This window comes from Falco rusticolus, chromosome 12 (assembly GCF_015220075.1).
Source record: "Falco rusticolus isolate bFalRus1 chromosome 12, bFalRus1.pri, whole genome shotgun sequence".
Classification (NCBI taxonomy): domain Eukaryota; kingdom Metazoa; phylum Chordata; class Aves; order Falconiformes; family Falconidae; genus Falco; species Falco rusticolus.
The window spans coordinates 26606678-26632681 of NC_051198.1; the positions used below are offsets into that span (position 1 = coordinate 26606678).

A 26004-nucleotide genomic window follows, 5' to 3' on the forward strand; every position below is an offset into this window, starting at 1 on the left:
TTCCCTACAATTGCATTCCTTGCAGAAAGGCAATGTTATTTGCTCATACTGGCTGTGAACAGAACAGATCTCAGTTGGAACTGAAGAGGTAGGTGAGACTACAAGAAGAGCAGACAAGAACCTTTATAAAGCTTGATATCTCAACAATAAAAATGTGAATTGATGTCTATAATACAGTTGCCAAATAGCATATTGATTTTTGGTGTCTCTACTACAAAACTTTCATTTTGCTTAATTTTATGCAAAAGAATAATAGTAGCAGAAATAGTTTGGAAGTATAAGGTTAAGCAAAACTGCAGCATTGAGATTTCACGCTTTTTAATGGGATGAAATATTAGTTAGTTGGAGATCATCTCACCCTGATGATCTAGAGATTAAAAAAAAATCCTTTTGGATTGTTCCTTGACACTTCATGTGGGAAAGAACATGAAAATTCTTTGCATTTTTGTTGGTTTCAATAAAACCTTAAAAAAAAGCAACTTAGCAGAAAACTGAATTCTCTGTCATCTTTACAACATCCTTCTGTTGTGGGTTGTCGTATTCTTCCTTTATAGATGTAAACAAGCTAAGTGCAGACAAATACAATAAACTACATGTTTAAAAAACATCTAAGGGAGAACTTATTATTGGAGTCAAGGAAAACTGCATCATAGCAAAAAATTAAATTTGGAGGCTTGTAAAAAGTTGTTTGGCAACTTAATCTGTTGGATTTGTTTTCTGAGTGGTTCTAGTGATTGTTAAAATGAAAAAGCACATAGGTGTTATGTCTGATACAGCAGCAAAAGCTAGCTTGATATTTAAGAGCAATTCAAATTGTTCTCACGGGTCAGTGACATTCTGCAAACATGAGGATTTTCTTCCTCTGCAGGGATTTAGTTTGTATTGTATGTTCTAATGCAAGATGTACAATATGATGCATATCTCATTCTGTCCTGCAGGGATTTAGCTTATCCTTGAGTGACATATATATCCTTGAGTAATAATGACAAAAAGCTATGTTTTATCACTTCTTGTAACCAGATCTACCAACAAAGGGAATACTTTCCCTCTGGCAGAGTAAAGCATGGAGGTTAAACACCTCATGATCCTTGGACAGGAGAATCTTTATATTGATTTGTTTGGGGTTTTTTTCCCCAGTAAGTTCAGCTTTTTATTGTAAGTTAACATTTTTCCTTCAAGTGATTTTTTTTTTTTATATGAAAAGAAAGAGGGAAGAATTAGTTTTTCTGCTATTGGCTTTTTAATAATTTTTTATTAGTATGTTTAGATGTCTGTGGTGTACAGAGTGCTTCAAAAAGAAGATATAATCTGTGACCTAAAGAGTACACTTTCAAAAATACGCTATGTATTTTTATGAACGTGATGTTATTTGTATCAAGAGAAATAATTCATCCCTCATAAGAATGCATGAGGAAAGTAGAATTAAGGTTATGGAAGACTGTTCGTGTTTGTCCATACTGCCAGAAAGTGAAGGTGTTACAGATCTACTGCAGTGTCTACAATTTTCATTTATTCTGGACCCTGTTTTGCTAGACCAGTTGTCACGATTGCTTCTGCGTTACCTGCAACACTATTGGTGATTGCTTTAAATCTCTGTGACAGCTGCTTTATGATAAGTAATTGTAAGCTATACATTTATTTTTCGAATATTGTGCAGCTCAGTGCCAAAATTAAGGTCACCAGCCACCTGACCAGTTAGTTTTCTCTGAATGGTTGTTTGGAACATTGAGGTTTTTCCTAATCTGTCAAGTTTGTCAGGAACCATTTCCGTGCTACACTCGCGTCTGGGTTTGAGCCCTGAAATTATGGTTGGCTGTCACTGTTCCATGCTCACTGATGTTTGGATATGATCTCAGCTGGATTTGCTAAGAGATCACATTTATCAAGTCAGTACTTCCTCATCCAAGACCAGTTCCTTCAGTGAAGTAGGGAAAGTGGTTGCAAAGACTGGTCCATACCTTTTCGAGATGCTTCTAGTCCAGTCAGCTGGTGGTTCATAGTAAACTGTTTGGTGGCAGGCAAGGCTGAGTGCTTCTCACTAAATGCTTCCTCAGTTAGTGCTGGCTCCAGCTGGGAGGTGGTACCTTGCAACCAAGGCTGGAAGCTAGCTCAGCTGAAGCAAAGCGTCAGAGTCAGCTGGGTATTGCTGCTGAGAGTGCACCTTCTGCTCCCCTGGAATGAAACACAGGAGAAGCACCTGTACTGGCAATTCCAGATTTATCCGTGATACTGTCGGTTGTTTCCTTATGCCTTAGAAAAGGATGTAACAATCCCAGGCAGTGCCTCCTAGTGCCCCATGTCAGGGTGGTAGCACCACAGGTGTTAATTTTAGCTCAAATTCTAACTGGTTTGTTGTTCCTCTAAGGAGGTAAGCGGAAAAGCCCTTCTACATCCAAGCTCCAGTCTCTACATCTGCATGCTCTGGAATAGAAAATAATTCCATCTAAGTGGCATGAAATAAATCAGAAATCAAATGTTTAGCCAGGGAAGTACCCAGAATTATAATAAGAATGTAAAATATTTTAATAAGGTATTGTTTGGATAAGTTAGTACAAACATACGTTTTGAAATGTATTGATGCTTTTAAACTGATGTTAAAAAAATAATAATTACTATCAATGAAGGCAGGAATCCTGTTCAAAATCATATTAGTATTCTTTCAACCTTTTAGCTGATTGATAGCTACTAATACTTTTCTAAAAGGCTGGCTGCTGTACAACAGAAAACTCTCTTCAAAACACAGCCTGTTTTCCTAATTTTCTGTTTCATGGCTATCTTCTACAGGGTTTCTTGCACCTGCTCAGGAAGCAGCTAGCATTGATTCCTTGTGGTGCGAGGCAAAGGGGGTTACTTAAATTGATACCTTTCTCACGACTGAGGTTTGTGAAGAAAGACTGCAAAAGAATGTTTTGGAATATCTAGATAGTTTTATTGTCCTCTGACACATTCAGGGTTTTATTCCCCTGAAATGCATTAGACTCATGAAACAAATATACTGCAAAGGCAGTAAACCATCCATAGTATTATTATTAAGTGTTAACTTGGCTTGGAATGGTCCCAAGCTGAGTAACATGTTTGTGAAGCGTTGTTTTGTCCAGGTGATTGTAATGTACAGGTGACATGAAGTTCATAGGACTGGATTTAGTAATACTTATGATTCCCAAAAGCTTTCCATTGTGACTCTTGAAATTAGGACCAAACTGCCCTCCCTGTTACACCCATGCCAATCTATTTAACTTTCATGAGAAAACTCATTCAGTGCTGTAACTGAAAGGAAGTTTTGGTTTCGCTGGGAACCTGAAGCAGGATGGGGCTGAGTGGCATGCCATGCCACCCTTCAGGAAGCTAGAGCACGAGTCATTGTCATTCTTGGACTGAAAAATACATAAAGCAATAACATTTTTGTGTACGTGTGAACTGCCCCCATTCCAGTTGGTATATGTGCCAAGGCACGAACGTTTTCTGTTACCTCACTGTTCAAAATACTGGTTGAAATGCTGAGGTTGTGTTTATTTAGGCTGGAGAGGTGAATGTTAGAGCTGTAGTCATCCAGTCCAAGCTGGTGCCGTGATCCATCCTGCTGATACTCTTGTTACTTCCTACAGTAAACTTTCAGATATTATACCAACACTTTCTAAAAACACCACTCCTCCTTTTCACCATGTTGCACAGATGGATGCTGGTCAATCAAATGTATTTCATTTGAGAAACATCTGGGGTTTTTAACCAATTTGTATATCTTTATGTCGTTCCTAATTGTATGATGCTGAACCTAAATTCACCATTAGGAAAGGACAGGATGAAGTAAATCATCTGTTGAATAGGTGCTGAGGATTGCAGTAAGTGGTGGTAGAATAGAGCCCGTCCTTTTCTTCCCCTTTCCCTTCTCCCCCTTGGTGCATAGTATGTGTTAGATTTTAATCAGTGACTGTAATTTATGTAATAACTTGGTTGTGCTAGTCTCGTCACAAACAACTGCAATTGTCACTTTCTGCTATCAAACCTGTGAGAACTAAGTACGGAGGTAATTTAATACACAGATCAGCTTGGCTTTTGTCCCAGCAAAATAATGGAATTCACCATTTCTTTCTCATGAAAACTGATGAGGATTTTTTTTTTTGTCTAGACTTATTTTAGAGGTTAGTGGTGTCACTTAAATGAAAATGTAATACTTCAAAAATTAGATACAGCAGCATTAATTAAGTGGGAAAGATCTGGTTTTGCCATGCATTTCTGTATTTTAGGGCATAACTAAAGAATTTTTTAGGCATAAATTTCAGGGATAACTTTTCCTATTGACCAATATAATAGAGCCATCACAACAGCTGCAAGGGATTGGTTACACTGCTGGAATTCACCCGGGTGTACACAGGTTTTTTTAATGCATGCTTTTTGAAACAAAACAGTTTGATGGCAGGTGTGACCTTTAACCCTCCCTAACTTTGAAGAGCTTAATCATCATCATTTGTTCAGCACTGAATATATTTTGCAGGTGGAGGAAACAGAGGGAAATGTAGTTTGGTTTTGCTTGGAAAGGGGGAGAATAAGGGATGGCTGTGTTGATATGTTTTACCCCTTTTGTGTAAACCAGATTAGGCAAAGTTAATTTTTTGAAGGTCTATCTAAAATTTTAACGTTCCATTGAGAAAATCTGTGTTGCCCTACAGTTACATGATCGAAAGAGTAAAGCTTGAAGAGAGATTTAAAACATACCCATCTACTAAGATTTTGCATGCAGAAGGGGTTGGGAGAGCTGTGGAAAGAGTAAGTGTGTACAAGAAGATCCATTGAGAAGCTACCTGCATCATCCCCAGAGCGTTACCGATTACACGTCGGGCCTTCCCAGAAAATGTTTGTCTTGCCAGCTTTTTGAGAACTTCAGATGAGGTTCTGTACCTCGCTGTCTGAGCAAACCATCGTATCTGGGGGGAGTGCACAGTGATGTGGACATGGTGCCCCGGGTGAACCAGCTAATCCTTCACAGAGTCATGGCGATCATGGGAACAGTCGTACAGCGTGATGGATGATGTGGATAGCAGTGCTGGCAGCCCATGCAGAGGAAGAGTTGCCTCTATGGGGGTTAATTCTCAATTAAAACACCTGTTTTTGTTTTTGTTTCTCCAACCATGTAGATTAACTTTTTAAAAAAAAGTGCGTACTAAAATTGACAAAGTCTGGAAGGCAAGTTTGTCTGCCAATATAAACTGGAATCCTCATATAAACCTTTGTACAAGTCAGCGTAATTACAAAGCTTATACTAATTGTCCTTGGGTATGCGAAATAGTTGTATGATGTTGTTGCTCATGGTAGGGTCTGTTATGACACAGATGAAAACAGGACTCGCTGTCTAATCAAGAGAAGTTGGTTCAGTGGTTGAGGCTGCAGATAGGATGGCGAGCAGTCCCCTGAGCCTGCCACAACTTCTTTTCAGCCTCAGGCAACTTACTGTTGCAAAGTAATTTCAGTTTATTTGGGTTTCTGTACATTTTAGCTACTGATGAGTCTGTTGTTGTGGTGGTACCAGAAGTTTTTGGCATCAGTTGTGAAATTGGGTATGTTCAGTTCCTCTGAAAGTCAGATTTATGTATCTTGGACTGCAGTCTGAAGGTTGGTGACGTTTCATAAATTTCATCTTAATTTTTGTGGCTGGATTTAACAGAAGATCCTTGTCTGTACATTTCCTTAATCTTTTGACTTACTGCAGCTGCAGATCAGTTATTTTGTTTTACTACTCCTTTTCCTCCAGCTTTCTCATGGCTGCAAGGAGCAATTTTTACTATGTACTACCTACAGGCATGCCCCAGTTAGCGACTCTACTGCTTTATTGGGTTGGGGCATTTCCAGACAGCAGTGAATTACAGCTGATAGAAATTTGCTTTTATACAATTCTGATTACTTACAACAGTTAAATTAAAATGGTTTTGTATTTCTTGAGGATATAGATATAATAGCTTTATATTTCTTGATGGAATGTTCCATCATAGTTATAATTGTGCTATATTGCTTGAGACACACCGTGAATGAAGATGAAGAGTAAAAGAGGGCTCAGCATGAGTGTTTAGCTTTGCGAGTTTAATTTGTTTTTTCATCCTCCCTGTCAAGGAAAGGGGTAATAGGAATGGTCACCATTATATTATTCTGTGCTGTCAATTATGTTTTCATCACCCTTTTGCTGTCATGTTAGCTAGCAGTGCTTTGAGTATGGCCTGTTGCTGTGTTAAGAGCTGATTTGCATTGGGTTGTACTGTTTGTTCAGTGTAACAAAGCATTCTGTTTCAGAGGCTCAATTTTACATGGATTATTTCCCCTTTATAGTTGCTCTGAGTTAGAAATGGATACAGTCTAAGAGTACTCACACCCAGTGCAGGCATGGTTGCAGCTACCTTGATATGATTATGCCAGAACATTTTGGTTCTCCTGGACAAGAATTTCATCCCAGTATGTCGATTCTTATGTTTAAAGGACAGCAGATCTCATTTCTCAGCACTGAATTAAACTTCAAACTTTTGTGAAACTCTGCAAGGAGTCTGAAGTTTAAACTGTTTCTCCAGCGGTGCGAGAGCATGCACATCTCCTTCAGAGACCTCAGTGTGGAAATATTGAGTGATCTATTTTATGCAAGCAGCTGTTTCTTAACTCATTGTTTCTTTGCCTTTTTAAAGAGGTAATGTTAAGTATGTCCTTGGTGGTAAAAGTAAAGTAAGTCCATAACCTAACTGAAGGTGTAGTATGGTTACATCTTTTGTGTGATTCTATGTCGCATTCATAGACAGGAAAGTCTTGAAAGGACTTGCAGATTCTCTTCATGGGATTTTTTAAAAAAGTGGAATTTATGTGAAATTTACTGATCCAGTAAACAAAATGCAGTGCTCACTGAAAAGCAGCAGATAAGAATAATTTGCATGTGGGTTTGCTATCTCCTCATCAAAGTAATATTGTTTATATTAGATATTTTAATAAATAACAAAAACTTGCATAGAAAAGTTATTCTATATAGGAACCTCCTGTCATTCTGTTTCTGGTGTTATGGCAAGATAAAATTTATGGCCAAAGTTAGGTTTTTTTGTAACGGAATTACGACTGGTGGTTAAGGTTTGTGAATTGCAATGTCAGAACACGATGTTTTGGTTGTCTGTTCTCATCACATGCAAACTTTGTAATGATTTTCAGTGGTACTGATTTTTTATCATGTTAGTTTATTTGGTCTCTTGTTGAAAACTGGAAAAGCTTCTGGAATAATAATCCCAAAAATCAGCTGCATAAAATTCCACTTTTGAAAACCCAGCTGTCTTTGTAGCTGTAATTATTCTCTGAATTACTTGTTTGCAAAGACTCAATTGAATATGATTGTATGCCTTTTAAGATTATTCATATTCTAAAATATATAATTTTTGTAATTTTGCTTATCCATGTATGGGAAGAATTAAACAAATTTGCACATGCATGTATATTTCATATATTTTCAATTACTCTCTTTTTTTCCCCTCCTTCCAGGCCAGCCAGACCATTCAAGTTACCAAAAAGGTAAGGTCTAGTACTGTCACACATGAGGTTTGCAGAATCATAAATGCAATCAGTTGGTGGCAAAGCTGTGCCTCCCCATATAATGCAAGAGTACGGAATACTCAAGAAAAATAGTAGACAAGCAAATTAAAGCACATTTTAAAAGAAAAAAGATATTTCTTTATGCAGTGGGTTGTGAATTTCTGTAACTGCCACAGGAGACTGTGGAGGCATCAGCAAGTTCAAACGTTTAGAAGACTGGATCTAAAATGGCTTCCTAAATAAATACTGAAAGACAGAGCCAGGGACAACTCTTTAGCATACTTAATGACATGTCTATGAAACCTGGAGGAGCAGGAAGGAGGTAGACCACAGAAGGTGGCCAAACTCACATACTCTGTTTATGGAGAGGCAACTAGTTTCTCCATAAATACTGGTCCAGAATTTTAAAATCTTATGCAGATTTCCATGTTCCTTGTTTTCATATATTTGATGGCATTTTTTTATTACAACCCCATGCCGTTTTCGTTGTGTGTATGTACACTGTCTGCACAAGCATAAAATCTCTGCAACTTGGTACCTACCTTCTTGATTAAGGGTTATTGTGAGAAGTAGCTTGGTTATATCATCAACAATGATACAACAACCTGACAGAAAAGTTCAGAAAATGTCATCATAATGATCTTTTCTTCTTCCTAAAACCAGAAACCTTATGCAATCGGGAACACTAAATTTGGACTGTATATGCTCTGAAAAATGGCAGGGTCATAGAAAACAACAGAGCAACTGTTACTGCATCAGTAATAGCAACAAGAAACCATCTCAAATCATTAACAACGTAATCCACCTTTAGGATTTGGTTTCAGTAAGGAAGAGGCCTGTTTGCTAAGTGGCTGTTGTTACATAAACCTGTGTGTTAATATGAATTCAGTCACACAAGTACCTATTGCTCGTAGTGACCTCTTCATGGAAACTCTATGTTGTATGTTTCAGTCTCTTTATGTGAGACTGGATAGCAGTTCAACCTGGGTATGTCTGCATATAGGTGCTGAATTGTAAAGTTTAACACTATCCACCTGTTTATGCTGTAGATTAAAATGGAAATGAAAAGTAAACACTAGCTTTTTTACCTTCTCCTTTTGAAGAAAGCATCTGAGGTCTTGGGGCAACTTGCTTGAAACTAGTCCTTTAGTGCAGCACGAAATGATGCTCAGACAAATAAAATCAAAATGTAGCACAGTTAGTCCTTTTTGGTGTTCCAGCCCAGGTCAGCTTTGCTTATCTGGATTTCAGTATGTGAATCTAGAAGCAGGACAGATTTGCAGATGTAAACAAACACTTACTCTTTTCTCTATGTGGCTTATTAACATGATAAACACTTCACCTGGGACATAGTTCTTTTACAGCTGGTGACTGAAGCATTTAACCAATTTAAGAGCTGCTCAGCTGAGAATGGAAGTGTAGAGACAACATGTCAAAGTGGTCAATCTGGCACTACTGATGAATAAGAAAATAAATTTTTCAGGTCTAATTTTTATGGCTTCAGAGCAAATGTCTGTAATAGCTAGTCAATCTAGCTTGGTGTTTATGAAATCATTTAGTCCTAAAAATAGGACAATTCTATTAGGTCATTTACTTCCCTTCTACTTTGTACAATTGCTCATTTGGCAAGCTGCCCCTTTGTGAGTCACTTTAATAAAACCTTACACTTCAGATTGCTTTTTTTCTTGTGTGAGAGTGTAAGAATTATTCCCCATTTACCTAGAGGGAAGTTGGGATACACCCGGTGCTTTGGATTTCCTTGCTCCTTAAAGCTGTACGTAGACCCCCTAGACATACCTATTTCCCCATGCTATGGAAAGTCAGCAGTAAGCTTGCTCACTGCTGTTTATTTTACAGCTAGAAAATGGGAAGGCTGTTGCTGGAGTGTGGACCTGAGTATCATTACCTCCCTTCTTAGCAATGGGACAGAAAATTTCTGTAGAGCAGATAATTGAATTGTGATTAGGTGACGAGTTGCTCTGAAACGCAAGAAGAACCGTAATCTTTAAGACGGTAGAAATAAGTAAAGTTGCACTCTGCTATAAATGTTCATGTTATGTTGCACGTAAGTTGAGGAGGAAAATAAGAGTTTGGATCTTCTTGATCAATATTTGGTCTGTAACGGAGACTATTGGTATGGAATGATTCATAGCCTATAATTATTTTTCTCATGCTGCTTAAACTTTATGGGACTTTCTGTACTCTTATTTGCTCTCAAGATTAGACAGTGTTGCCTTTGAAACATAAACTCTGTGTATTCAAATCTTTACTGTAAGAAAAATTAGTAAGAAACTAAGGTGTCCGGGTTTCATTTTATTTTCTGATAATTTTCTGACAATTTAACAAAAATAAAAATATTTTATAAAAAGGATGAAAATTAGATCTGCATATAAAAATTTTTGCACTTTTAAAATCCAGAATGAACTAGAAGTTAAAATCCAAGGATGTGTGTTATACTGAGACTAATCAGCATTAATTGTTTAGCCTTTGTGTATTATGTCATAACTCCCTTGCACCTTTGAATTTACAGCAGATTTTATGGATCATTAGTATATAGGGTTTGAGTATTTTTTTAATGACCATTTTAAATATAGAGGAGATGTTTTCTTTGGGCTTCTACTTCAAAATTGATTCTTCCTCTGTTTGGTATTTTTCTCAAAAAAGCTTAAGCTTTTGAAGAAGAACTGTGATGTTTTCTATCATTACATTTTTTAACAAAGCATCTATTTTCTTGTGGTCCCCAACCATGGATAATATCCATGCCAAAAGTTAAGTATAAAGTTAAGGAAAGAGTATTTATATTTTAAAAATTGTGTTTAGTCTTAAACAACAGTTTTCACTTCACATATGCTTTTTCCCCCACATTTTTAATGTAGATTATTGCTATGGCAGTTTTAAATACTGAACATGTACTAAACAACAGAAATATCTATTTCACTAGCCCGTAGTTATTCACCATTGTAGCAGTACAAAGGAAATCTAAGATAAAGCCTGCATTTTTGTCAGAATCACGAGGGGAAAAAGAATAGTCTGATATTAAAAGCTTTTTGGTATAAGAATACCAAGTTTCAGTAGGGAGATTTGATAGAAAGTGGGTTGGTTGGGGTTTTTTTGATTAATTTAAAAAAAAGAGTGATGTAGAAATAAACCGTTTCCAAATGGTTTCTATCCATTTATGATAACTAGCTTAATTTCCTGTAAGTATAACACAGAAAACAGGTCAGTGCTTCAACATGGTTCTTTAGAGAAGTATGGATTGGTTTTGTCTATAACTCTTATTTCTGTAACATCTTTTTCTTTGCTCCTCTCCGTGTAGCTACGCTGCGCTGATAGCTGACTGGCCTGTGGTGGTCCTGGGCATGTGTACTGTGTTAATAGTGGTGTGTGCACTGGTTGGAATATTAGTTCCAGATCTTCCAGACTTCTCTGATCCGTTGCTGGTAGGTAAATATTAATCAATTGTACTGTCAAATAAGTATGTTTGATTTGCTGTCTTTTCAGTGGTATCAATAAACAGCAGATGCAATTACAGCAATTGGTACGTTCCTTTTAAATTGAGATCTGCCCAGAGGAAGAACCTGACTCTTAATATGCCTGAAAAGTTTCCCTGTACTGTGAATTTGTTTTTTTCCAATTTCCAGAGAGATTCAATTGGTAGTAAGTTTGCAGAAGCAAGTTCTGTCTAATGAATCCACAAAAGAAATTAATTGCTAAGGAGCCTTTTAATTCCGCTAATTAAAAAAAAAAGTATTAAAACTTGACATTGGAGCAGCTAACTGTGATACAAAGTTGCAGTTGCCATCGGAGAGTGTTATCCACTAGTTTAAATTCCAACTGCATTTTGCTATTGAAAGGTCATATGTCCTTCAACAGAACTGCTGTAGATTGAATAATGTAAATTCATCCCAGTTTTAGATGTACAACACAGTACAACTCAGACCATACGTTCTAAATCAGGTTTCAAAGAGTAAGGGCCAGGATCTATTAAAGGAAAGAGGATTCTTAAGTGCCTTCTGGGGATGAAATTATATCCATATTGAAAGTCTGAAAGTAATTTTTATCAGATTCTGTTAAATACTACACTGATTTCTTACTTCTCATGAACTGTCTTACCCATGAGTAGCTGTCAGGACTTTTGTTGAAAATACTGTATTTAATTATTATCCTCAAATGAAAATATACTGTCCCTGTAAGTTATTATTATTTATATTATATTCGTGCTTATCTGTACATATCCATATGTAATGGATATTTCTTGAAAATAACCACGTTATTAAGATTGTTTGGAAGTCACTTTCAAAATTAATTTGCCTTATTCTTGGACAGACAGAGAAGATATTATTCAGTGGTTTTTGAATCACAGTTAATCAGTAAAGAGTGATAACTGAGATACAGAAGAGGACTTTGTAAAATGTCCTTGCTCTGAAAACTGTGTTGAATGTTTCATAGACTTAAGTTGTCATCAATTCTCTGGGAGAGAGGTAGTATGTGCAAGAATTCTTAATCCCTTATCACTTGACACACTTGGTCATTATTTTGTCTGACCTGTCATAAGGCATTTTATCTTTAAAAGTTGATGCCTGGAGTAACTATGCTTCATAATGAAAACTATCCATCACTTTGATCATGTTTCCACTTTCCTGTTTGAGCTAAAGAATGAAAAGTATTAACGGAATTTTGTGGTGCTCTTCTCTTAGGGTTTTGAACCAAGAGGGACGGCTATAGGACAGAGACTTGTCACATGGAACAACATGGTCAAAAACACAGGGTACAAAGCAACACTTGCGAACTATCCTTTCAAATATGCAGATGAGCAAGCTAAAAGGTAAGAATTTGTATTAAAAAGGCATTTTATTTGGGGCGGGGTGGAGAGGTGTATGTACGTAGTACTTGCTCCGCTACCCTCTGAAGTTCATATATTTACTGCCACTGATTTCAATAAATACAGAATTCTGAAGGCCTCTCACATGGAACTAGATATTTCCCATTGCAAGCTCTTTAAAAAAGTATATAATTTTAGTTTTCTCTTTGAATTATGGATATTTTCTGGGCTCAATGTTATTTACTTTGAAGTCTCCAATTTAAACAAAAAGTTCAGTGAATGTTTCAGATTTTCTATACCAAAGTCACATTGGTAAAAACACAGTTTCTCATGTAAGAGCTATTAAGATGTGTGACTTGTTTGGATGCTTCTACTAATAATCTCATTGCTAAGGTAAAAGTATTTATTCTGTTTTAGTCATCAGGATGACAGATGGTCAGATGATCACTATGAAAGAGAGAAGAGGCAAGCAGACTGGAACTTCCACAAGGATACCTTTTTCTGCGATATTCCGAGTAAGTGGAGAAATGATGTAAGGAAGGATGTAATCTTCTGCCAGTTGCATGATTTTGGAGCTCTTCTGTATGTTGTGTGCCTTATTAGGAAAATACTTTTTTGCTTAGTGGATTTATAAGCACCTTCTTTCTGTATGCAGAAGTCTGAAGAAATTGGGCTGAAATGTTGCTGTTCTATTGGTTCTTCCTAGGAAGCAACTGTGTTTATTTAAAATGTTTCCTTTAAAGATTATATAAGTTATTGGTAACACTGATCATTGTAAAAGCAGTGTTTTGTGTATGACTATAGAGGTAGCACCTAATTCACACTAGGGAAGAAGTTGTGTTTTATCTGTGCCATTAACTTAATTCTATAAAACCTAAATCAAAATACTTTTCCTGCATATGTCCTAAAAGAGTTCCACAGGTCATATCTTGTACAAGATTAAGGGGTTTGTTTAGGAAAAAACAACTACCCCACAAAAAAACCCCACCCCAAACCTACACACACGCACAAATCCCAAACAAAACACCCCCCTCAAAGAGAGAAAAATAAAAATAAAAAACCCACCTGAAAGTGCTGAAGGCTTATGAAGCTGGTAAAGTTAAACTAGAGGACAAAAAATTACAAAGAAGTCTTTATTGACTTTTTACAAGGCATACTGCAAAGCTCTGATAAGTCCTGTTCTGGCAGAGAGTATGTATTAGCAGATGTAGATCTTGCCTTTATTCATAGAATGACCTGCGCTCTTTTGCAGCTACTTCAATATGTGAGAACTGATAACAGAGCAGACAAACATAATTGTGAAATTAATTGTTTATATTACTTGAGCTAAGAGAACGATGACCAGTAAAAACCAGAGTGAAAAACAAACTTTTTTCTTTTCTATTATAGTGTGGTCTTATGTCTAAGTGAGAGGATGTGAGCAAGGTTGTAATTTCTGCTCCTGTGAGCAGAACCAAATTAGACTGAACATACCTTGTGTAAAGAAGAGGAAATGTACTTGAAACTCTACTGAGCATTAACTGCAACTTGAAGCAGAGTTAACTGCTCTTATCCTCCCCCCTGTTTCTGCACAGTCTCACTCTTTCTTTCCGCTACTGTTTCTGCATAGTCTCAGTTGTGGCAGTCATGAAGGAATTGCACTTCTATGGGAAAGTTTGCCAGTCCATTATGTAAAGAAAACAGTTGATTTCCTCTTGACCCATTTTTGTCATTCCTGGTATCTTTCTTTGTCTGCTCCAGGATATGCAGATTTCAGTTTCCTTGATCCTAAAGCACTGTCAGAGATCATAAAGCACTACCCTGAGTCTTTTCATTACAGTCTTGTGAAAGGCAAAAATTGTGCACATTCACAGCAGTGGGAAAAAAATTCAGCCTTTTGGTTTTTGGAGTATTGTAATTAAAATGATAATATTTCTTAACCCAAAGTAACATGCTATGTTATGCAGCACCATGTATTTGTGGGTTTATGTTTCCCTCGTTGGCTATGCGTAAAGATCTCACTGCCACTAAGTAATTATTTCATTTCCTAAAAGCTGTCTTTAATAAATGTGATTTAATTTGTTATTTAAGATGTATGTGTCTAAACTGTAGAATTCTTAGAAATGGCCTCAAGGATATCACAACAATTTCCACTGCAGACGTTTGCTTCTAAAGCAAAAACATTCTTGTAGAAACAGCTTTATAATTATTATTTATATTCCCAAATGACTTACTAAATCAGGCTTTGATTACTATTATCTGCGTACTGCCATTATGCTGTGCCAAGAATTTCATAGTTTGCTGATTAGATCTTTTGATTTTTGTTTGTCATATTTCAGAAGATAGTTTGCTTGAATGGAAGTCTGTAGAGCTTCTAAGTGGTATATAGTATTGAAGATGCCATATTTACTATAAGCACTTTAAGGAAACTGAAACTTTCATGTGGACTGAGTCTTAGAGATGAATAGCTCATCTTGAAAACGAGGTGAATTCCCACGACCTGACAAAGATTTCATCTGTGTCATTTGAATGGTGGGATTTTGCCTCAGTCTTTGATACCAGACACACCCAAACAAGCTCTAAAACCCCCCTCCTGTAATTTCAGGTGATCGCTATTCACGAGTGGTGTTTACATCAACAGAAGGAGAGAATTTATGGAATTTGAATGCAATTAAGTCAATGTGCAATGTAGATAACTTGAGGGTAAGTAAATATGGCATTTAATTTGTTTAACTTGCAGATAGGAAATGTATTTGAAACTTCGTTTTGCTGCCCGTTGCCATCCAGTAGCATATTAGAGGACTTCTCTTTGTTCCTGTCATTTTCAAATGGTCAGTCAGCATGCAGATGAAGTTGGAAAACAACTTGTGGTTTGTAAATAAGATTATATTGGGGAATTTATTTGGTTTTGCTACTAATACAACCTAGAATGGGGTAGAGCAGGGTTGCTTCAGAAGGTTTTTTGTTTTTTTTTTGCAGAAGGGACTATCCTAACTTCTACTGGGAGTTCCCTCTTAGAATATTGTTCCATGGATTTTTGTTTTTGTTTCCCAGCAAATAATTAGTTTTTCATGCTTTTTCACCTTCAGGTGAACTAATTGCATCCTCATAGCATAGGCCATTTTCTCTGACACCCAGTGGGTCACTCAGATTTATTTATTTATTTTTTAAGGTCAACAGAGAATAGGTTGGCAGATGGACATCAAAGGAACATAGATACAGTAGCTAGAAATATAGCCCAATTAATTAGATGTGGATAGTGATACTTTCAGAGTAAAATTAATTTGATCTTTAAAACTGAGTGAATGAAAGGAGTCATTTTGGCATTGTCTGTCTGGCCCTGTTGTAATTTTTCCAGGCTTTCCTTGTACTCAGTACTTTGTGTAGTCAAAATAACTATTGTAATAGCCAGCTTCAGAGGCTACCATAGCTGCTTTTACATGTGTTGGAAAATGATTTAGCACTCCAATTGAAATCAGTGTCTGGTTTCAACTGATGGAAGTTAACTGGCAAAGGCTAAAATACAATAAGCATTCATTTTTACATTTGTAAAATACAAGCTTATCGCTTGCTGCAGTGAACTCCTTTGAACTGTTGACTAACCATAATTGGCTTTGTACTAGTAACTTTGTATGGAATTGAAGCGATACGTCTTTCTTCTGTTAATAATGATCTGTTTATTTCCAAATTTTTCTCCTCCAAATCAAAAATAATCTTAAACAATTAACTTCATGTTATACTGCATTTATTTCATGAGGAATATTTTCATCGTTAGGTTTATCATTGCCTTATAGACAACCGTGTAAATTTTGTGAATTCCCAAATTGTTTTCCCTAACAGCTGGCATTTGTTTGCTTAAAACATTGAGCTGTAGTGAAACATTGTATAATCCATCTCCCTGGGCAGTTTGCTGACATTTTGTCCTGGTTGGCCCCTGTTGGTGTAAGTGGGTTTTGTCCTCATGTGCTCATGAAATATTCTTATTTCCCCATCAGAGATTATTGCGCTGCCAGGATGGCTCATGTGATTACCCTTTATTTCTTTCAATCGGAATGAGCCTGGTGAGCAAAGTACTTAATCGAAGTATTTAAACAAAGTATTTAAACTAACCAAGCTCAGTTTTGAATGAACTGAGCTAGGGAGTAATCATATTGCCAGTTCAATCAGGATATACAGTGGCGAATAACCTTTTACAAGGGTAAAAATTGAGAGTTAGGGAGGGCGTGCTAATCTTTGGATTTAACTGTAAAAGTTTAGTCACATAGACAGCTGGTGCAGGTAGATCCCAGGTAGTACAGATCATTGCAAAGCAGTGCAGTCTGTAATAAAAAAAATATATACTCTGTGTAACACAATAAAGGCAGTTAGTTACCTCTGAAGAATAATCTTTGTCAGGCTTGCGTTACCCCTGAGGACTTTTTTTCCTCCCTATATGCACACATAGATAATAATGTATTATTTCAAAGACTGCTTTACTTCCTGAGACAAGGACAAAACTACTTCAAAAAACAAGCACCTTGCATCTTGTATCCATAAAAATAGCTCTTCCTTTGAAATAAGAACACTTCAGAAAACTAAATGTTGGCTATTACAGCTACGCCCACAGTTGTGTAGATATTTACAGAGAATAATGTTGCAGACAATGTTTCTATGCATCTTTTTTGTAATGTAGGCATTTACTTAAGAATATAGTATTTGAACATCTCAGCTGAGCAGAACGACAGTCCAACATGATAGCAGCATTGATTTTTAATCTAGCTAGTAGACAAAACAAACTGATATGGTTAGGTTTTGCAATTATTGCTGGTCTATGTATGTAAATTTATGCTAAAAATTAGAAAATGCTGAAGCTTTTTAAATTAAATGTAAAAAAACCTCGCTTGTTACTTGCAAATAACATGTTTGAATGATTTTAGCGCTTAGCAATTTCTAAGCACTTTTTAGAATTCATGAGGTGCTGCATATGCCCCACTTCTGAATGCTAAGCTCTGCCAGCAGCCAGTCCCTAGAGAGGATGCTGACTTGCACTGCAGCTATCGGAAGAAACTGATGACTTCAGAGATGTAGTGGTCTTACCGACTGTCTTCTGTAGTTGTTTTTGTTGTTGAATTCTTGCTTGTTTAGGGCCACAGCTCAGTTGAAATACGCAGCAAAGCTTTCTGTATTCAAAGACAGGAAAATCAGACACTTTTTTTTTTTTGGAAATGCAAACCTCAGAATTTATGTATTCTACAGATAAGCAGGATTTCAGAACCAACTAGTATTTGCTTTAGTATGAACTAACAATATATCCCGTATGTGTTAATTGTATTCCCATCTGCTTGTAACTACTTTATATGTTTTACTGACACTTAGGGGCTCCATCCTACAGCTGCTTAGCATATGGTAGTCCTGTAATCTTCATGAAAACTTTATATACAAAACAACTATAGGAGGTGTTCTAATTTCTGACTACTTGGATAAGAGCAGCCTTTTTTTTTTCCACCTGTAAATTGCAGAATGTTTTCCCTATTAACTATAAACAGTTATTTTATAAACTTCAAAGACTGTAAATGATCTCCTCAGACTGCGTATTTGTGATTCTGTGTCGCTGCCTAGATCCATTTGGGCAGGTCTGCCCACAGGTACAGCATATGCACAGGTTGCACAGCTTAGTTTCCTTACTTGTTCCAAAATAAATTAAAATCTTGCCAGTGGCAGACCAAGTCTGGCAACAGCAAAATGGCCTTTTCAGTTCCTTTGGATCACCAACAAAGCCCAATGCTACAATATATTAACATTTTACGTAGTATTTTAATGAGCTATCTGGAGTGAAATTTTGTATTTTAATTTCTAATTTCCAGCTTGGCAGCTGGAAATGTTACTTTATCTTTGGCAACAGTTACTTTACCAGTGAATGTTTATGGCCTGCAGCAAGTGTTGAACAGATTATAAACCTTATTGTCCCATCTTGAACTTGAATACATAGAGAAGACAATACAATCCTTTCCTCCCAATTTGCCTATTATGTCCTCATAGGATTAACCTGGACATGTGCCATGAAAAATACAGATATGCTATTCCAGTGCTTCCTTTTATTTAGTAGGTTGTTCAGTTTTTCCTGAGTTTGCATGTGTGAATGTTTTTATCTGGAAACAATCAAATGTGAATTATCCTGGTTTTTTGGAATGCCGGTTTGTTATTGTTCAGAAACTGGTTGACAAAATTAAGCCCTTATTAAAGGTTTTATAACTGCCATGAGAATCCCCAAGTGCAGGGTTTTTGTCTGCATTATAAAGGATTGCTAATAATAAACTGATGCAATTTTGCCAATTTTGCTAAAAAAAACAACAAACCCAAACCAACCCAAACAACCAAAACCAATAACACAACCCAAACCCAAAAGTGGTATATTTCAGATCACCTGAATTTAAAACATACATTGATAATGGTTTCAGGGTCAAATCCTGTAAACTCTTAAGCACGTGACTTTATTAATGTGGCTTTGGTAATATGTGCTCATTCTATGTGACTTGATTAAATCTGAAATTTTACATATATCTAACTATTTGAAGGATTAGCTCTAAATTGTCATGTATAGCAAGCTATAAGTTCCAGCTTTTAAGATTTCTATTCCTTGTGACCTATTGAGTTTTCCCAACATGAGAAAATTTCCCTGATATCTAACCTTGTTACCTAAGAGTTTCAGTTCTATTTTATAATTACTTTCAGTTTTGTCTAGAAGTGCCTTATGGTGATTTAGCCAAGTCACGCTCTTATTGGCTTCAACTAAATCTGGAATATTCTTGAAGTAAAAGAAGGTTGTCCACATAAGGGGTTAACACAAAGCAAAGGAGAGTCCTTAACCAAAATGTTAAAATTGCTATAATTTTTTAAAGCTCTGGTGGGAGTTCCTAGGCTTTGGGCAGTCACTTGAACTTGAGGACCAGCAGTCCTCCCTCCTAACCCAGCTCTGTGCCCTTGTCTGCACTTGCCGCTGGTGCTTGCTTATCCCTGTGACTCCTCTGGCCTTGCTGCTGCTGCATCTTACTCCACTTTACTGCTGAGTCAGCTCTTGGGTCTTCGTCCCACAGTGGGTACAGCGTTCAGAAGCGTGACCTTTGTCTCTGTGCAGCAGGACTTATTTTGGGGCGCCTCACGCCACAGTAGAATCATCCAGGGCTTGTGCCCTGAAGATCCTGCATGACTTAGGGACACGCGGTGCCTGGGCAGCAGGCTGACTTGACTGAAGGAAATGTCTGTCAGCTGTACGAGAGCTAAAAAAGACTCATAAAGTGAGCATTGCAGAAGAGAGGTCAGATGATGGAAGTCATCGTAAAGCTGTCACATCCTTTCTTTCTGGATGATAAGTCCCTGCCTCTCTTAGGAACTTCTGTGTATGATTCCAAGCCAAATGAAACTTCATTGATGTATGGCTGATTATTTATTTTCAGGACTAGCATGAGATAATAGAAGAGAGTTAACAGTTCTCAATCTGGGAAAAAAGCCACCCCACCCCAGACCATCTTCAAACAATAGAATTACAATATTCTTAATGCTTCTGCCAAGTCTATGCCTCTGTGACAAGTCAGTATACTGAGTTACTGCTGGTTTGGTCTGCTGCATGTAAGAGGATACTGATCAAAAACAATGTGTGTGGAAATAAGAATTTCAAATGTTAACACAAAAGGACCGTAAGCTGAACTTTGGCGCTTTTTTTGCGGGTGAATGTTTCTAATAAATGCAGACTATTGCTTTAAACTGGATTTTTTACCCTGCCTGTCTTTATACAGATCAGATCCCATTCCCACTTTGGTGATCTCTGCCAGAGAGCCACTGCTGCTTCGTGCTGTCCCAGCTGGACACTGGGCAACTATATTGCTATTCTAAACAACAGGTCATCGTGTCAAAAAATTGTAGAACGGGATGTCTCTCACACCCTAAAGCTGCTTCGCACATGTGCCAAATACTACTACAATGGAACCCTGGGGCCAGACTGCTGGGATATGAATGCCAAAAGGAAGGACCAACTCAAGTGTACAAATGTGCCTCGTAAATGTACCAAGTACAATGCTGTTTACCAGATCCTTCACTATCTAGTGGACAAGGATTTTCTAAGCCCAAAGACAGCTGACTATGTCTTGCCAGCTTTAAAATACAGCATGCTTTTCTCTCCAACTGAGAAAGGGGAAAGCATGATGAGTATTTACCTTGATAACTTTGAGAACTGGAACGCTTCTGATGGTGTAACAACCGTCACAGGGATTGAGTTTGGAATAAAGCATAGATTGTTTCAAGATTACCTGTTGATGGATACCGTGTATCCTGCCATAGCCATTGTAATTGTTTTACTAGTCATGTGTGTATACACGAAGTCCATGTTTATCACGCTGATGACTATGTTTGCAATAATTAGTTCCTTGATTATTTCTTACTTTCTCTATCGAGTAGTATTTAATTTTGAGTTCTTTCCATTCATGAATCTCACGGCATTGATTATTCTTGTTGGGATTGGAGCAGATGATGCTTTTGTCTTATGTGATGTTTGGAACTACACAAAATTTGATAAACCTCATGCTGGAACCTCTGAGACAGTAAGCATTACACTGCAGCATGCTGCTCTTTCCATGTTTGTCACGAGTTTTACTACCGCTGCTGCCTTCTATGCTAATTATGTCAGCAATATCACAGCAATCAGGTGTTTTGGTGTTTATGCCGGCACTGCCATTTTGGTGAATTATGTTTTGATGGTTACATGGCTACCTGCTGTAGTTGTATTACATGAACGATACCTTCTTAATATTTTCAGTTGCTTTAAGAAACCTCAGCAGAGGGTATACAACAACAAAAACTGCTGGACAGTGTTGTGCCAAATGTTCCACAAGGTTATTTTTGCAGTCTCAGAAACATCCAGGATATTTTTTGAAAAAGTTTTGCCATGCATTGTTATCAAATTTCGATACATTTGGCTTTTCTGGTTCCTTGCCTTAACCATTGGTGGAGCATATATCGTGTGTGTAAATCCAAAGATGAAATTGCCATCGTTGGAGCTCTCAGAGTTTCAGGTATTTAGGTCTTCTCACCCATTTGAACGATATGATGCAGAATATAAAAAACTTTTTATGTTTGAACGTGTCCACCATGGAGAAGAGCTCCACATGCCAATTACGGTAATCTGGGGTGTCACACCTGAGGATAATGGTGACCCTTTAAACCCTAAAAGTAAAGGAAAGCTGCAGCTAGATAGTAGTTTTAATATCGCTAGCCCAGCTTCACAGGTTTGGATTTTACGTTTCTGTCAGAAGTTAAGAAATCAAACATTTTACTATCAGACTGAAGAACAAGACTTCACAAGCTGCTTCATTGAAACATTTAAGCAGTGGATGGAAAATCAAGACTGCGATGAGCCATCCCTTTACCCCTGCTGCAGCCACTGGAGCTTTCCATACAAACAAGAAGTTTTTGAATTATGTATCAAGAGAGCTATAATGGAGCTAGAAAGAAGCACAGGGTACCATTTAGACAGTAAAACCCCAGGGCCTCGCTTTGATCTAAATGACACCATCAGGGCAGTGGTGTTGGAGTTCCAAAGCACTTACCTCTTCACACTGGCTTATGAGAAAATGCATCAGTTTTACAAAGAGGTGGACTTGTGGATTTCAAGTGAACTTAGTTCTGCCCCTGAAGGTCTCAGCAATGGTTGGTTTGTGAGTAACCTCGAATTTTATGATCTTCAGGACAGCCTTTCTGATGGTACTCTGATTGCCATGGGTCTTTCAGTTGCTGTTGCATTTAGTGTAATGCTTCTTACGACTTGGAATATAATTATAAGCCTTTATGCAATAGTTTCAATAGCTGGAACTATTTTTGTTACAGTAGGTTCTTTGGTTCTTCTTGGATGGGAGCTAAATGTGTTAGAATCTGTCACTATTTCGGTGGCTGTTGGCTTATCTGTAGACTTTGCTGTTCATTATGGAGTGGCTTATCGCTTAGCCCCTGACCCTGATCGAGAGGGAAAGGTCATTTTTTCTTTAAGTCGTATGGGTTCTGCTATTGCAATGGCTGCATTGACTACATTTGTAGCTGGAGCAATGATGATGCCCTCTACAGTGTTGGCGTACACGCAGCTTGGCACTTTTATGATGCTTATCATGTGCATTAGTTGGGCTTTTGCAACGTTCTTCTTCCAGTGCATGTGCCGATGCCTTGGACCCCAGGGCACTTGTGGCCAGATCCCGCTACCAAAAAAATTGCGGTGTAATGCCTTCTCTCAGACCTTTTCAGGAGCCCAAGGAGGCAGAGGTCAAAATAAATCCCATCCTGTTAGCAAATATCAGCTGGACTCTAGAAGTCAAAAACCAGAAGTGGAGCATGAGCACTATGAGCTTGAGCCTCTGGCATCACAAACCGGTCTCTGTAACCCTGCAGAGAAGGTGACGTATGAAGAAACTCATATCTGCTCAGAGCTCTTCAGCAGCCGGCTCCAAAACACATGTATGCCTATGCATTCAGCCTATAACAGCGAAGTGAGTAAAAGCATCAAAAACGTGGCTAGTTCAGCTATGCTACAGACATCTATTGACCAACACACCATATGCCCGATTTTCTCTCAAAACAGGCAGTGTAGCTGTCCCGATGCATATAAGCAAGTGGCAGTGAAGTGGAGTCCACACTCATGTCAACAGTTAAGTGACACCTTCTGTTACCAGTGTTCTCCTTCACCGGGAACGGTACAGATCCAAAGCTCTGTAGCTCCTATAAATGCTTTACAGCAAGCTGCCGAAGGTTATGTGCACCCAGTCCAGCATGTCCTCCACTGCAGTTGCCTTCAAGGAAGGCTCAAAAGAACCATGACGCAGAACTCTCTGCCTAAAAATTTTTTCCTCCAGTCTGTGCAACAGTTTCAGGCACATCAAAGAATAAATAGGACAGATTTGCATGCTCATCAAAACCCAGAGGAAAACGTAAGAACTGTTCCAAAGGCGATGAGCTCCTCACAGTTTCTTTGCCGAAACGCAGGACCTCTAATAGTGCGTTGCTCTGAATGTGAGAACAGTCTATCAAACAACCAAAAGGGATTCTGTCAGCAGGCAGACAAGGGTGATGAAAAGGGTGGTACAGAAGCGAACGGGGTTGAAAGCAAGAAAGCCTCTCTGTCAAAGCAGAAAAAGAAAGCTGAGAGCAAGATAGATCAGCGTTCTTTGCAGAATGACCGGGTTTTAAAGGCTGACCAAAATGATAAAAAACATCTGCTGAATAGGTCAGTGAGAGAGGCTCGCTATGAGGGTTGCCGTGAAAATTCACACTGTTGTAGCAAGGCTATCGCAGTGAAGTGCAATTCTGTTGACTGTCAAATGCCAAACATCGAAGCCAATGTGCCTCCTATGCTAATGCGCCCAGAACTTTCCAATGAAAGTTTGTTAATAAAAACACTATAATAAATCTTTAATTTGGCAATCCTGTGTCTTTCTTTTTCAAGTAAGTTTAAAACACTGAAAAGCCCTGAATAAATATGGGTTATAATTTGCATTTTGGAATGAAAAATGTATTTTATAGAACAGTAACATTTATACCTTTCATAAAGCCATTACATGTAGTAAAACCTGATGTTGTCCAGAATGTTTTTTTGCCGTAACTCATGAGCTGGATTATGCTTAACTTGGTTTTTGTCCCAGGGCATTAGAGTTTGAATTCTTCTTAGAAACCATCTCAAGAAATAGAGCGTTACAAAGAAACTCTCTCTTTTCTGAAGCCAGGGCTTGTGAGATTGATAACATTTGGGGTGGACTAAGATTGCCACATTTTCAGAGTACATCATTTACCTTTATTCTGATTGGCAGGCTTACACGCACCTTGAAACAGCGGCAGGGCTATAACTGTGTTCGTTCAGGATTGTCTGAAACACCAGCTCTGCAGGGTGTCCTGTTTGGGGAATTTTTTTAACTATTTATCCTAACAAAATCTAAAGAAAAGCTGTTGGAGATCAACAGCGTTTTCACTACCGTTGTTGCATATCTATTTATATAGTGCAGTAAAACTTTTTGAACTTACCCGTTCTGGCAGTTACTGTGTAGACTTTGCCATTAAATACCAGAGAATGCAGGTGGGAATATTAGTAAGTAAATACTATTTAGTTCTCGGTGATGACAAGGGAAGTATAATTCATGTGTATGAGAAACGTATGTATAAAAAAAATCAGGAGTTAGAAAACTGGGTGTGAAGTGCCTTGCAATACTGAACTTTTCCCCACAAAGTATGGAAATTAGAAGTAAATTTACTGTGCAGAAAGGCATAGTTAATACACATGTTCTAGACTTACAGTCAATAGTATCAGATGAAGTTAGTTAAAGAGGCTCAAATACATAAAATAGTGTGCTCTGAGTTTTCTTACCCAGAGGAGTTCCAAGATGTAGTTAGAAAGACTGAACTAAACCATGTAACCAAAACATCGGATTTCAAACATTGTGTTTGTGTGACTACAGGGTTTAGTCAAATGACAGCTATGGTTTGGTCATGGGAATGCTTGCTGGTCTCATTCACAGAGGGTGGATTTGAGACCTGGAACTGTGTAGTATGTCGTAATTGCTCTGCACCTTAATGACAGATCTCTCTTCATGTAATCGTTTGGTTATGCCGATTTACTACACACAGATAACACAAGATAGATTTTTGTGGACTGCTGTGATACCATGTACTTGGTGTGCTATGAATCACTGGAGGAAAAGCCTGGCTTTTTCTGTTCTAATGTTCATGTCAAGGGGACGCAGAAGATTAGTATCATACAACAAACCACTTTAGTTTGTCTGGAGTAGTGATGTTGGTGCTTATATGACTGGATATAAGTGACTGAAATAGAATAAGAGGTTGAAATCTATAGAAAAAGTTAAAATAGTTTTATGTGGTCTAAGAAGAGTAGCTTCTTAGATATAATATAAAACTCAGTTCTTTTAAAACTCATAACTCAGTTTAGAGCCAGATTCTTTCTAAATGTTTGTAATGAGAGCAATTCAATGATTTTCTGTGCACCATAGAGGCCGGTAATTATAAAGAGCTAGGACTTGCAGTGCCGGCAATCTAAAGAAATTAAAAGGGATAAGAAATAAACTGGGCTGTTGCTGTTGTCTAGCTTTCTTCCTGACCGCTGCACCTGCTTGAGTGCAGTTTCTGTGAGGTCTGTATGTAACTTGCTAAGCAATAAATTGTCCTGAAATAATAAAAAAAAAAGTTATGATAGTTTAATTGACCTGCAGTCAGACGTTGCCAAAGCAGTATGTAATGCTTGTGTAGTGCCTGTCACATCAGCTGTCATTCACAGCTGTGCCTTTGAGACATGGGCCTTAGGGGAGGTCCCCAGCTAATGCATCTACAGAACATAGGACGTTTTGAGCTGATGAGCTCAAAAGTGAGATTTTTTTCTAAGCCAGTTTTCCATAACTGCATTCTGTATAACGAGAACCCTTTTGACTGCTTATATTAATAACTGCTTTTATGACAGTGAGGTAAGCGGTAGAGATTAATGTTGTATTTTTGTTATGATTTATACGTTCTTGAAGGCTGATACAATGAAAAAAATGGGGCAGATAAGGAGTTGTGATGTAATGTACTCTTAGAAAAGATTTAAATGAGCTAATGTACTTGGCTAGCGAACGGTATTGCTGTTGTATTTGCCTTTTGTGACT

At 37.7% G+C, this 26004-nt stretch overlaps 1 protein-coding gene across 3 annotated transcripts in view; it reads left to right on the top strand.

The window, feature by feature from the left end:
* The window catches only part of DISP1 (dispatched RND transporter family member 1), a 92201-nt gene extending 68419 nt beyond the window's left edge, over positions 1–23782 (top strand). For all 3 annotated transcript variants that reach the window (XM_037405644.1, XM_037405646.1, XM_037405645.1), the window contains exons 3-8: positions 7495–7524; positions 10862–10985; positions 12243–12370; positions 12785–12882; positions 14952–15049; positions 20119–23782. In XM_037405644.1, coding sequence (XP_037261541.1) covers positions 7495–7524; positions 10862–10985; positions 12243–12370; positions 12785–12882; positions 14952–15049; positions 20119–23763 — 4123 coding nt within the window. In that variant the 3' untranslated portion in view covers positions 23764–23782. The remainder of the gene's footprint in view (positions 1–7494; positions 7525–10861; positions 10986–12242; positions 12371–12784; positions 12883–14951; positions 15050–20118) is intronic.
* Positions 23783–26004: the final 2222 nt, after the last annotated feature.